This window comes from Ascaphus truei, chromosome 7, assembly GCF_040206685.1.
Source record: "Ascaphus truei isolate aAscTru1 chromosome 7, aAscTru1.hap1, whole genome shotgun sequence".
Lineage (NCBI taxonomy): Eukaryota > Metazoa > Chordata > Amphibia > Anura > Ascaphidae > Ascaphus > Ascaphus truei.
Window position 1 is genome coordinate 60845656 of NC_134489.1, and position 14222 is coordinate 60859877.

Sequence of the window (14222 nt, forward strand, 5' to 3'; positions counted from 1 at the left end):
GTCACTAATGTTTAAGAAGGTCAATGCATTGTGTGTGTGTGTGTGTGTGTTTCCCACAGCAGCCCCTTCTCCCTCCATGCTGTTACTTGTCACTGTTTTATTACCCTACAGATGTCTACAGACATCCCTTTCCCACCCACCCTTATCTAAATCTGTTTGTTTTTTTTGTTTTGTTTTTTTTCTGCCTTCTAAACCTCTGTTTTAGCATTGACTACTTTGTAAACCAGTATTGCTGCGTACCCGAAGCAGTGAGGAGAACTCTCGAAAACTTGTCCTATAACATAAATGGTTAGTCCAAATAAAAAAATGTATCACCTAATACTGAAGAACTCATTTATTCTGCATTATCGTAACTGGACTAACATGGCTATTTCCGTTTTATTTGTGTGTGTGTTTTACCAGGAAGTAATACATTAAGAGTTACCTCATGTTTTCACGTATGACCTGGGCATAGAGTTATGATGGCAAATATATGGTTACAAATACATGGTTACATTAAGTGAACAGGGTTAGTATACATTATATACTGTACAAGACATTGCATGCACAATTAAAGATATGTTAAATGCGTATGTAACAGTTACAGACCAGATTAAAATGTGTGATGGATTTAGTTTTGAAAGAACTTAGACTGGTGGCGGCTGTGAGAGTCTCCAATAGATAGTTCCAGTTGTGAGGTGCACGGTAAGATGAGGCCCGCTTCTTTGTTGAGCCTTTGGACCATGAACAGTCTTTTGGAGTCAGATCTCCGTTGAACAGTGCTGTATGTGGTAGGGGTGAGGAGCTTGTTCAGATAGATTGGTAGCTTGGCCAGAAAGTATTTGAAGGCAAGACAGGAAAGATTAACTTTGCGCCTAGACTTGAGTGATGACCAATCTAGTTCTTTAAGCATTTCACAGTGATGTGTGTTGTAGCTACATTGGAGGATAAAGTGGCATATTGAGTTGTAGAGGGTATCAAGTTTGCTAAGGTGAGTTTGGGGTGCCGTGCCTTATACCAGGGATGCGCAAACTTTTGCAACTGCGGCCCCCTGCCTTGTCCCCCAGTGCTCGCGACCCCCACCCCTTAGTGCGGCATCAAATGACAGTCGGGGGTCATGTGACCTGCAGCGTCATTTGACTCGTCGTGTGACGTCGCCGCATGACCCCACCACATTGCCATGGAGACGCTTCCAGACGCTGGCTGAATCACGTTAAGTTGAGACTGCAGAAGCCTCGCAATCCCCCTCCATTTAATTATAATGCCTTGGGGAAGAGCGGGGCCTGTGCAACCGCCTGTCCCCCCCAGAAAAATCTCACACCTCCCAGTTTGCACAACCGTGTGTGTGTGTGTGTGTGTGTGTGTGTGTGTGTGTGTGTTAGAGAAGAACAATGTGAGTAGGACTGAAAAAACATCAGTGTTTCAAGTATCGGTCTCCAGAAAGATTCTGACATGAATTTGGCTCAGTCTTATCTCGTGATGGTTTGTTACATAGCGATGTCTTGAAGTCCTAGCAGAGGACTGCGATATCTACAGTGCACTGAGCAAGGAACATTTCACCATCCTATTGGATTGTTCCAAAGTTGAGTAAAATGCATAACCCCCATAACGTGGGCCTGCAAAATTGGGGCAAAAACATTGCACCAGATTTACCCCCAAAAATATCTCGGTGTTGAAAGGAAATGTTTGCTTTGATAAATAAAATGTATGCTTTTTTTGCTCTATATTATAACGCCAGCTTTGAGGCCAGGAGACTTTAAAGCATCAATTTAAATTTATTGAATCTGGGGGGTCCTTTTTGAAGCCAAACTGCTCTATTTTCGGCTCTAGGGACCCTGTGGTTTCCGAGATACTTATCAGTGAAGGTATTGGGTTTAATGCTCCCTCCTGGGGAACAATAAGGCTGCCAAATCTTGCGGGACCCACGGGCCGGTAGGCCTGTAATTACTGCTGTGAGGCACTATGTACATTAATGGCGCTACATACATACATACAGTACATACATACATACATACAGTACATACATACATACGCACAGGTACCTTCACAGACTAGTATCTTGGGAACCAGGGAGTCCCCGGAGCTAAAAATAGACCGGGTAAACTCAGAAATAACCCCTGGGGAACATAACATATTATAATAAGTATTGAAATCGACTGATCTGAAATGTGTTATTTGGCTTTGCAGAAGTTTGTTTCCTAGAAAACAGATACTTGAGAAAATAATTGCAATGCCGATAGGAGTGTTTCTTAATTAGGGTGCCACGGTCCTCTGCTATGGGTGCCGCAGCCCTGGGAGGGAGACACTGCTAGCTGCTCAGTGTTCATATCGCGTTCCGTAGATAGAGGCCACGATCTGTCTGTCCTCTTTGGGCCTGGAACACAGTAGAAGCGAATCGCAGTTTCTGCGCAAGACGGACATGCTGCGCAGCTGACTTTGGTTTAAGTGTGAGGGAGAGTGGGGTACTTGTGTGCTAGAAGCGGTGAGTGACATTTTACAAATCCTCCAGGGGTACCGCTGCTAAAAAAATGGTTGAGAACCACTGGGCTAAAGGCTCAAACGAGAGAAACAAATTACAATACTTTTGCCCAAACAGATTCTTGACTCATGAGGAAAAAAATTAAAAATAAATATATCTCACCCTTGCTTGGTAAATTTGCATTGAGTTGGGGTGAGGTAATTCTCATGTGACATGCTGTAATCCTGTCATTGTTTTTACAGTTTAGTGATTCAAGAGACGTTACTTTCCAAGCCAATGTTTAGTAGCCCTTATTACTGTTTAAATTGTTTTTCAATGCATTGTAAGCCATTCTAAAGCAACTAGAGATAAAATCCCCACTGTTATCCCTACTTTCAGTGTGGATTGCACTGCCACACAATATAATGTTGGATATCAAAATCGGTATATCTCTCCACTCGGCTTCTCAATTTGTTATTGTATTGGTTGAATCTAGTCGTCATTGGTCTTGGTCAGTACAAAATGTCTTTGTTTTTGTTACCTTTTCTTCAAAATGTGTCCGTCTTCTCTTCATGAGCTTCTCGGGGCACCAAATAGACGTCTTCCCATAACATCTGCAAATATGTGAAAAACTCCCATATATGTACAATTCTAAGGGTATTCCTATGGTTTTCAGAAAAGGCCTTAGAATGCATGCTTTAATCTACTTAGAGTAGCTGTTTTATTTACTAAAGTTAATAAGTGTGATAACTATTAAAACATGTTAAAGGCTGTTAAACGATTTATGGCTGTCACACTTTGGTGACCATAGCCAGTTTTGTGTATTGCTGTTCCAGTCCAATGCTGAGAGCATGGAGCAATGCATTGCAGTGAAGGAGTGCAAATCAAATCCATATGTATGTAGTGCCCTTCAAGGGACAGTCATTCAATGACACATCATTATCACACTCGCAGTTGATGACACGGTACTCTCATTCTAAGAATGTATCCCTTACCATGACCTTGATTGTGTTTGTTTGTTTTTCTGATGTTTAAAATAAAAAGAGGCATTTGCAATGTTTTCTTTTGGCTGCCGGCCTGCTTAAATGTTTTAGGCTGTAAAGACTTTAATCCACAGTGACAAGCTCCTTATAAAACTAAAGTAATTAAAAGGAATTGAACGGGATAATCCTCCATGCCACTTGCAGAGCCAGAGGCGGCATAGAAAGGAGTAGACTGGCACACGTGCAGCTGGACAAAGCATTCGGGAACCCCTGGGCTGCAAGCTTGGCAGTGGAGCATTTATATAGGAAATAAGCTGTCAGTCTGAGTAAGCTTTAATACCGTGTTCCGTTTCACTACAGCCGTGTGTAATTCCTAGGCCTACTCCGAGCATATCACTGCAGCATATAGGAAGCTTTGGTTGTCATTAGGGCCTGGATCTGTTTCCTCTTTAACAAGACTCGCGTGATTTTCTTCTTTTTTAATATGAAGTGCAGTAACGGTGGAGTAACATCCGGTGTCTTAGAATTCCTAATTAACCCCTTTTGGCTGCAATGTGCATTCCTAAATCTACACGGCTGTGACATGTATGACTAAGATATAATTACAGGAAGTGGTGGCAGGGGAGCAGGGCCCAGAGGATGTTCTCTTGGCTTTGTATAATGTTGGCTCTCAGTATAATATCTATATTCTAGATGGGAAAATAGGCAAACTATGTGGTTTTTATCTGCCATCAATTTCTATGTTTCTATCTGGCGTTACTATAAAAAGTATTTTTAAAACCACTGTCATAGATCAGAAAATATTTTCATTGCACTATTGACTTCGAGAAATTAAATATACAACTTTGTAGTAAATCTCTCCCATAAATTAGTTGTTAAACCAATGCACCAAAAATTAGAATTTTTTTTTTTTTTTGGTCTCCATGGGTCACATTTCAATGTGAGCGTTAATGATGGAGATAAATGAAACATCTTAAAGGCAGACATATAAAGTGTACATTTTTTGATTGCTGAGTGTTTGTTAATGAACATTCATGAAGCATGGTTGGAAGTGTAACCCCTCTAGTTATCCTCAGACTAACACCTACTGCTGAGGTTGGGACCTGAGTCCTCCTTCTCTATACCTTAACCCAGGGGCGCTCAAACTTTTTATGCTGCGCCCGCCTTCCTTACCTCGAGCGGCGTCAAATGACGCTGGGGGGGTCATGTGACGTCACGTGACCCGCAGCATCATTTGGCGTCGTGTTACCGTGACACCTGTGACGTCACATGACCCTGCGGTGTCGTTTGACGCCGCTTTGACATGGTCATGCGTCCAGAAGCCGACTGAACCTCGGTAAGTAGAGATTGTAGAGGCCTCGCCCAGTCCCCCGGCATATCATTTAAATGCTTTGAGGAAGAGCGCGGGACCTCTGCAACTGCCCGTGCCCCCCCCCCCCCCCCAGTTTGCGCACCGCTGCCTTAACCCACAGGTAGGTCAGACAAAGGGAGGCAGACTGCAGTTCTCCAGCACTCCCCAGTGTGTTCTTCCAGGGACTCTTTGCGATCTCCTCCTAGCCCCTGTTACTAGTTTCAAATATCTGGGCATATGGTTAGACTCCCATTTAATATTTGGGTTGCACATTTGATACCCTGACATCCAAAACCTATGCCAAACTAGGTGTACTATATAGGAACAAATCCTCCCTGAGTCTGCTGGTCAGAAAGTGCATCGCACAGCAGATGCTAATGCCAAGTATCGACTATGGGGACATAGTATATGGCATGGCACGCCAAACTTACCTTGGTAAACTTGATACCCTCTACAATTCAATATGCTGTTTTGTCCTCCAATGCAACAACACACATCATTGCAAAATGCTCAAAGAACTAGATTGGTCATCACTTGAGTCTAGGCGCAAAGTTTATCTCTCCTGTCTTGCCTTCAAATACTTTCTGGGCAAGCTACCTGTCTATCTGAACAAGCTCCTCACCCCTACCACATGCAGCATTTATCTGAGATCTGACTCCAAAAGACTGTTCATGTTGGTTTTTTTAATGTTTTACCAGGAAGTGATACATTGAGAGTTACCTCTCGTTTTCAATTATGTCCTGGGAACATAGTTATAACAATACATGGTTACATTAAAAGAACAGAAGTTTTACAGTCAATTCACAGACATTTCATGGACAGATAGAGTTGGATAATTGGGTTCAGGGGATAAAGGGCTGGTGAGTTTCAGATTGATGGTCCCAAAGTTCTGCAAAGTATCCGTCCGCTACTTCTTCACTTACCGTGCACCCCAAAACTGGAACAATCTACCGGAGACTCACAGCTGCCACCAGTCTAAGTTCTTTCAAAACTAAAACTGTCTCACATTTTAATCTGGTCTGTTACTTACGCCTATAATATATATTATCTTTAATTGTGCATTCAATGTCTTGTATATAATGTTTAATCCTGTTCACTTAATGCAACTATGTATTTGTAACCATGTATTTGTCATCATAACTCTATGCCCAGGACATACTTGAAAATGAGAGGTCTCTCAATGTATTACTTCCTGGTAAAACATTTTTATAAATAACCTAAGTAAATAAATCTCCTCTCTCCCGCCTCTCCAGAATCCAATCTCTTTGGCTGAGGCCCTGTCCATCACAAGTCACATCCTCCTGTGCAGCACAGCAAGCTGGGGGTTGTAGTTTCCTATTGCAGCCAGAGGGCAGTATATGTGTGTTAGGCCCGTTGTATAGTGCCCGCGCTTGCTGCGCGGCATTTATAGTTGGCTGACGTCAGTCAGCCTTTCTATAATGGCGCCGTGCACGGCAGGGAACTTGGAGCAGACCGACGAGGGAGAAGATGAAGAAATGTATGATTTTGCGCCACTACCGGCGCTGTAGTGTGTGTGTGTGTGTGTGTGTGTGTGTGTGTGTGTGTGTGTGTGTGTGTGTGTGTGTGTGTGTGTCAAAGATAAATAAAACATTTTATTGCAACATTTTTTTATTTAAAAAATATTATTTGATACATAACTCACAATCTCTACACACACACATACACATATACACACAGTACCTTCACTCACAGCATACACACGAAAAGCATGCAGCACGCGCACTCCCACAGTATAGAACGGCCCTTAGCTGCACTTACAGGGGGGTTACAAAAGGATAAAGGAAGAGTCAATAGGCCTCTTTTACATGGGCGAGGCACACGCCTCTCTTGCATGCTTTATCTAGGCTATTAATGTTCTAGTTTCCACTAGTCTCAAAGCTGTCACAGCAGCTGCTGTAGCGAGACTGCCAAGGGACCAGATTTTTCAAGAGAACACACAAGGATGAATCCACACCATGTGGTTAATAGAGAAGTCTACTTTATCCAAAGACTCAAACAGCTCAATCCTCATGTATATATACATTTTATATATATTTTTAAAAATTGTTTTCCAATCTTTTCTCACGTCATAAATTGATCCCTGCCATTGAAAGTTTTAACTCCATGTCAGAGCAGCCGCCAGCGCTTTGCAAAGCAATGCCACACACACACACACACACCTCTATTTGTAGATATTTCACTCCCTTTAAGGTTACTTAAGTATTACAAGTTCAAAAGGTACAGTGCTACTAAAGGGCCAAAATGACTGGACAATAGTGAGAATTTTCACTTTAAATGTTTGTGTTTAGGGGCAATCCTTCCCAGGACCAAAGTGAGTTAATTCCAGTGACATGTTTAAAGCTGCAGTTAAGTCAATATCCTGCATGTGTGTTTTTTTTAATAAATCAGTTCTGTAGTAAGAAAAAATACTTTTAGCATTTTCTGTTTTAAAAAACAACAACTTTGAAAGACCAATTTTCTTGTATTCTATTTTAACAGCCATTTGCTAAGGCACTGCCCCTTCATGTCCTGTCACAAGCCCTGGCACATCCCTTTGTAAGCCCTGCCCTCCCTCTAGCACATGTCAGTGCAGGAGTGCTCATGAATATTCATGAGCTTCCACTGACTGACAGAAGCAAATAAAAACATATGCCAGCTCTAATTATGTCACCAAATTTCACCTATCAATACATGGAGAACGAATTGACCTGCAGCTATACAGTTCTTTAGGTAATTAGAGATTGCACACACAAAACTATTGAAGTAAAAAAATAAATTAAAAAAAAAAAAAGACTGAACTGCAGCTTTAAGGGGTCCTATTTGGGTAATTGATACTTTTGTATTTTTTTTTTGTTGCCAAATTTGACACCTAGACTTCATTTTTATGTATTATTTTGAAGTTGGGCTTGGGAGGGGTTTGATTTCCCTCTGGCGGCCCCTCCTGTGTGATGTCACTGTGTGATCAGCAGGTGCCAGAGCCCCCCTCCCCACGTGCCCGTAACTTTTATTGGCTCTCTGGTAAGGACAGGGTTGGGATATGGGAAAATGCAAAACTTGGTTGGCAAACCTTTCGCCATTAGAGGCCTTTAATAAATTGAGCCGGGTGACTGTGGGATTGATTATTGCACCTTTTAAAGCAGCGAACACCCTGCTACCTCACACCCCTGGAGCTGAAATTAACACTAAATATGTAGTGCAAGGTGGTGCCATCTGCAAAAGTCAGGTTAATGGCAAAACAACTAAACCTATTTATCTCTTATTTACTAAAGCACACTTAACCCCCCCCCCCCCCCGCCCTGCACTTATCTTTATTGGCTTTCTGATAAGGGGGAGATGGGCTAAGAGTAAAGAACTCCCCACCACCACCACCCCCCAAATGCAGCAGCAATAATAAAATAAAAATTTGCAATTAATTTCCAGAGAAACAAAATAGGTCAAACCTTCTTTTTTTTTTTTTTTTTTTTTTTAGCACAGTTTAATTACCTTGGGGAGTCTAATTGGTGTTTACATTGTTTACAAAAGGATTTTAGTTCGGTTACATGGGAATGCACCTTTTAATTGGCTTCTGTATGCTTTTGCATTGTGGTGCTACCTGGAGTTGTCATGTTGTAAGCCTTGTGCATTCTTAGAAATCAGTGTTTTGTGAGGTTAGCTGCAAAAAACAACATAATTCCTTGCATAAAAGCACAAAAAATATACATCGCTGCCAATACTTCCCATACAAAGTAGACACTGGTCACACAATGAGATCTAAAATTAGAAATGTTTTAATCAAAACCCGATGAATTACAAACTAGAATAAATCTAGGCACGGCAATGATTTATGTGTACTTAACCTCTAACTCTGGCTTTATTAAATCTTAATCTAGATTGTTCATTAACTTGGTAGGTACAGGCCTGGGAGTTATGGCCCTACTAAATGAATGAAATATTTTAGCATCGATTTCACCTTCCCCTGCCCAATTATCACTTGCTAATAATGTCATGGACCTGCTGGCACTTTCTAGCACCTAATGTGCTCAGTATTCTGTCCATTTATAATGGAATTGACACAGAAGACACTAATACAGAGTTCAAGAAGCACTTGTGTTGTGCTGAAGAAGTGTAGATTTGATGCAGGTGGTGATACCTTTGTTTAAAGTGGCATGCCATGCTGATGTGTTTTTTAAACTTGCCTGAACGGGACGGTCCCCCAGAGCTGCCCTGTTGTCTTGCGACGTCCGGGAACTCCACCTATTCCCCTGCTCTGGCCCGAATGGGACTGCTGGACACAAAATGGTGGCGGGGCCAGGGCTTGACTCGGCAGCTAATAGAAAAGCTTATTTATTTTTTTTGACCCCGCTGGCATGTTGGTAATCTGGCGACCATGTTTGTAGTTTTTGTGTGTGTCAAAACTGGCACAAAAACCGGCAAATATTTCTGTACCCAGGGTGGGTCCACGGACATCAGGGGACCACGGATGATCTCTGGTGGGGACTCCTGGTTCAATTAAAATTACACCAAATGTTAAATTTGTTTCGGAACGGCTGCTGTAAGCCCTACGCCCCCGGCGGGGCATACAATGCTCACAAAGTGGGGGTTCTTGATAGATGTCGTGATATATTTACAGATTGCATACAACATCATTTTGAAAATGATCAACATTGAAGATTTTTATAAATGATCCCAACTTGGAATTTTTCTGCACAGCAGTTCTAAGCGTTGTGTATATTATAGAATCATTATGGTGTATCCAGCTTCCATTTTCTCTGTGTTAAAATAAACCAGATTATCATAGTTTGGCACTCCTTAATACTAGGAAATCCACCTGAAAATCTTTTGTTAAAATTTTAAATGAATTTAAAGATTTAAAAAAAAAAATATTGTTTTTACAATTTTGTTTATTTTTATTCTCTGAAGTGAGGGTTTTTGAAAAATAATAATTAATATTGTTAACGCATTTTTTATGTAACACCCCTTCCCTCCTCCTCGGGGAGATATTCGTGTGACAGGTGTTATGGTGCTATCTGTTAGGCTCACAAGAGGCCTAAGCCTCGGGTGGCTGGTGCAGCGCCTCCACCTGTGAGGATCCCTGCGTTGGCGGAATAGCCCCTCACGGGAACCGGTATACCTCCAATAACCACAATCACAACAAAGTATATACAACCTATTTACTGTGATCCCACAGTCTCCGCAATACAGTATACACAATCACAATAACCGTTCCCCAAAGTACTGTATTGTATGTCTTTATTTATATAGCGCCATTAATGTACATCTTCACAGTAGTAATACACATGGTAATCAAATAAATAACAGATAATATAAATAACAGATCATGGGAATAAGTGCTTCAGACATAAAAGTAACATTAAGGTAGAGGAGTCCCTGCCCCGAGGAGCTTACAGTCTAATTGTTAGGTAGGGAGAACGTACAGAGACAGTAGGAGGGAGTTCTGGTAAGTGCATCTGCAGGGGGCCAAGCTTTATGTATCATGCCCTGGGCGCCTAAAACCCAATGATCCGTCCAAACAGTCCCACCCAGATATATGTGAGGGCAGTGCTACCTTCCCCGTGTGGGGGTACGTTCCTGGCTACGCGAGTACACCAGGGGATTTGTAGACATGCGGCAAGCGTGGTCCCACGATGCAGGGCCTCCAACACAATCCCCTTCTCGCCTTACGTCCGGTAACACAGCGCGAGTGTTTCCGCCAGGCCTGGGGAATCCTCCGCTGCGGTTCCGTCTGCTCCGCTGAATCGTCGGTATACTAAAGGGACAAGTCCCTTACTATGGCCGGCCCTACAACACTCCACTAAACCCTCTCACGCGACGGGACCACTCTCAGGGAGGGGGCAAGGGAGGGTACCCTGCTACATTTAGGTGGAAGTAGATTTGCTCTTCAACTTTGCTTTTGTTGTCTGTGGATACAACATGGAATAAAAATGGGAAAATCTGAGGTGTGTGGTAAACCCTCCCCCCCCCCTTTTTTTTATTTTTTTATTTTTTTTTAAATTAAATTTTTTATTTTTGTGCTATGGCCCTTTTAAAGCCAGGTATTTTTATAACACTGACAAATTGTCAGATGTGGAGAAATGACTAATAGTTAAAAAGCTAAACAAGTTTCTCTTGGCATTATAAAACTATTTCTGGTGCCTGTAAATAATTGACACGGTTACGATTATGGTTCGCAAACGATATTTTGAAGCGTTTAAAAAAAAACAAAAAAAAACCCTGTTTATACTTGTCTGTCGATCGCCGCGCTTATAGTGACGGCAACGTGACCGATTACGTCATCTGTTGCCACTGCGAAAGTTGTAATCTGGTTTGGAGACGTCGCTGGCTACAAGTGGAGACCGTCTCTGCAAAATCAAATTGTAGTGACTACAAGGATTTTGGTAGCGCCGTCGTATCCACTATAAGCGCACGCAACGGCATCAATACAATTGTTTTGAAGCAACGTCACTGTCACTATAAACACAGCCTATCTCTCTCTATATCTCTATCTCTCTCTCTATCTCTCTCTCTTGCTATCTCTCTCTATCTCTCTCTCTCTCTCTCTCTCTCTATCTCAGTCTGTCGTTTCTAGTTAGATTTTTTTTTTACCACTAGATGTCAGCATTGCACAGATTGTCTTTAACACTGCCTAGCAGCAGGTGTTCCTTATTTCTCCTCCATTGCTCTTGAACGGGGCAGCAGTTCTTAAATTCCCAAATGTTAACCATTGCATTTCCTTCCAGGTGACATGTAGCAAACTATTTTTAAAAGAAAAGAAAGCTCTTGTCATGATCCTGGAATGCCCTGAGCACCGAACATCAACACGTGGGGACAAGTGTTTCCGATGCAGCAACACCTGCAACACATTGGTCAAACAAATGGGAGGCCAGTGAAGTAACAAGGGAGATGCTCCCAGTCTGCCCTCTCCGGACCATAAAGCAAACCAGTAATTCAGGACCCAAGCAACAGGGTTGATGCTGAAATCAAGGCTCAATCACCAACTACCTGATGCTTGAAGATAAACTCATGAATAGCAACCACAGAGACTCTGCAGTCAGCCACGGTGAGTCTGGAGTCATTGCTGCTTTGACTTTAAGAAATTATGCAGGGAATGTCCCATTCCTCACCAAAGTCTTGTAAAGGAGGCTCCCAGCTGAGAAAAATAGATACAGGGCAGGCAGCTTTTCCCTATACTGCAGGTTCTGTGTAGCCTGTTACTTGAGAATCCTCTGATGTTACAATTAGATTGGTAAACTAGGATGCAGGGAGATGAAAGTGACCATACAGAACATTATTAGTTAATGCTGGAATTAAACAGAGAGTTTAATGCCACAGAAACACAGAAATTGACGACAGATAAGAACCATTTGGCCTTTTGTAAAACCTCAGACTCTATTAGATCTTTGTTTTTCTTTCATACTATGAATAGACTTGTCTGCCCAAAGCATTTTTGAACTCCTGTCTTGTATTAGGCTCCATGGCTGTTGGGAGGCTATTCCATGAATCACCATTTCAATAACAAAGTTCTTCCAATCTCTACTGAGCATCCCACCCGCCAGTTTCAGCGCATGGCCTCTTGTTCTAGTACTTCCCTTTCGCTGAAATATGCTTCCCTTCTGTACTTTGTTGATACCTTTTTGATGTTTTTGAACATTTCCATCATATCTATCCCTGTCCTTTCTTCCTAGCTGTGATACGGACGTTCTTATTGTTGGAAAATAAATTGATATGCATATATTTATTAATTTTACAGTTTCCAAAGTTCAATAGACCATTTTGCCACAGGGTATAGTATATTTTTCCTTAATCCGCTTTGAACTATTCATGCTCCCTGTAGATGTGTATCCCAGTGAGGATGTCCCTGAGGTGGAACTGGTCAACCTGCTAGAAGACCAGCTGCCCCAGTACAAGCTACGAGTGGACTCCCTGTATCTCTATGACAACCAAGACTGGATCCAGTCCCCAACGCACCAAAACAATGGCCTCAGCACTCTCTCGCCTGTCCTTGCCGAGGAGACCTTCCGTTACATGAGTAAGGCGCTGACTAGTGTAAAACTGTTATAAAAATGTCTTTAATAAATGTGTCTATTAGGGTTTTTAATTTATGTATGACCAAGATACTGCATCTATATTGCAGTGTTCAAAAATTATTTGTGTCAGTAGATTTTACACTGAGGCATGAGTGCCACCCATAATAATTTTAGGCACTACTGGCATTATTCAGTAAGCAGTGCTACGGCAGAAGACCACGACTGTTTAGTAAATATTGGCAATTGCGACCCATTCAAATTAGTTGGACTTGCTGGTATCTTATTGAATAGTAAATACTATCTGCCCGGGCGTAACATATGCCGATCTAGCACATCTTCAAGGTTATAAAAATTTTTTTTTTAACTTATACAGCTGAACCCTGTTATAACACGGTCCTCTGGGTCCACAGAATGAGATCGCGTTATAATATTTAGTCCCGCGATGACTTACCGGCATCTGCAGCTCTCTCCTCTCTGCAGCTCTCTCCTCTCTGCAGCTCTCCCTGCTTCATGAGGCTGCATCCCGGCACTTTCGTAGACTTTCGAGGGCAGGGTCACATGACACACACCCTACACCAGCAGTGAGCAAAGTGGGGTGCGGAAGATTTGTTTGGGGGGGACACGGGCGGTTGCAGAGGCAGATCGCGTGAGGCCCCTGCAACAGAACTTACAGTGATTCTGAAGGCTGCTGTGACGCGTCGCCATGGCAACGCGACGTCATTTGAATGACAGCACACGCACGTCTCCATGACATCGCGAGGACTTATCGGCATCTGCATTTCTCTCCTCTCTATAAATTATACCATATCATACAGGAATCGAACCGAGGACCTTTCATATGCTGTTACCAATTCTATACCTCCAAGCCAAAGTGATTGTGTGATGTCACAGGCTCTAAAAGCATACTTAACATATTGTACATAGTGCAGTCCACTGCCCTGTGCTGCAGAGGTTAAGTATATTTATAGAGTCTGTGACATCACACCAATGGTGTGGTGTAGCAGGTAAAGAATTGGTCTAGCAAATGGAAGGTCCTGAGATCGATTCCTGCATGTGTATTATGCTCGAAAGTCTACGGCGAGGAGAGAGCAAGCTACAGAAAGGAGAGAAATGCAGGTGCTCGCAAGTCCTCGCTCTGCGAAATATACTCGATCCCATTAAAAAACAAATGATGGCGATGTTTTTAAATCGGGGACCACGTTTAGAACACGTTTAGACCACTGCTATAAAGTGTGTGTATTTGTACAACATGCCATGTTTTATTGTGTTCGTGTATTGTTAGCAGTTTATCTTGTCTTGTAACTGCAATTGTCCATTTCAATCAGTGACGGAATGCAAAGGTTAATCACCTGTTGACGCTCCTTCCTATAATCGCCTGGCTTTGTTGATAAGAAAACCCTTTCTCCAGAATCACTATTATGTGTATGTGTCAGAGGTGAGGCTTTTGC

At 42.3% G+C, this 14222-nt stretch overlaps 1 protein-coding gene across 5 annotated transcripts in view; it reads left to right on the forward strand.

Annotated features, from left to right (window-relative positions):
• Positions 1-14222, forward strand: part of TRAK2 (trafficking kinesin protein 2) — a 38631-nt gene that overhangs the window by 1137 nt on the left and 23272 nt on the right. For 4 of the 5 annotated variants that reach the window (XM_075608636.1, XM_075608638.1, XM_075608640.1 and 1 more), the window contains exons 2-3: positions 11488-11807; positions 12582-12776. In XM_075608636.1, coding sequence (XP_075464751.1) covers positions 11753-11807; positions 12582-12776 — 250 coding nt within the window. In that variant the 5' untranslated portion in view covers positions 11488-11752. Of the gene's footprint in view, positions 1-205; positions 289-11487; positions 11808-12581; positions 12777-14222 lie in introns of all 5 variants that reach the window. The other variant, XM_075608637.1, reaches the window with a different exon arrangement.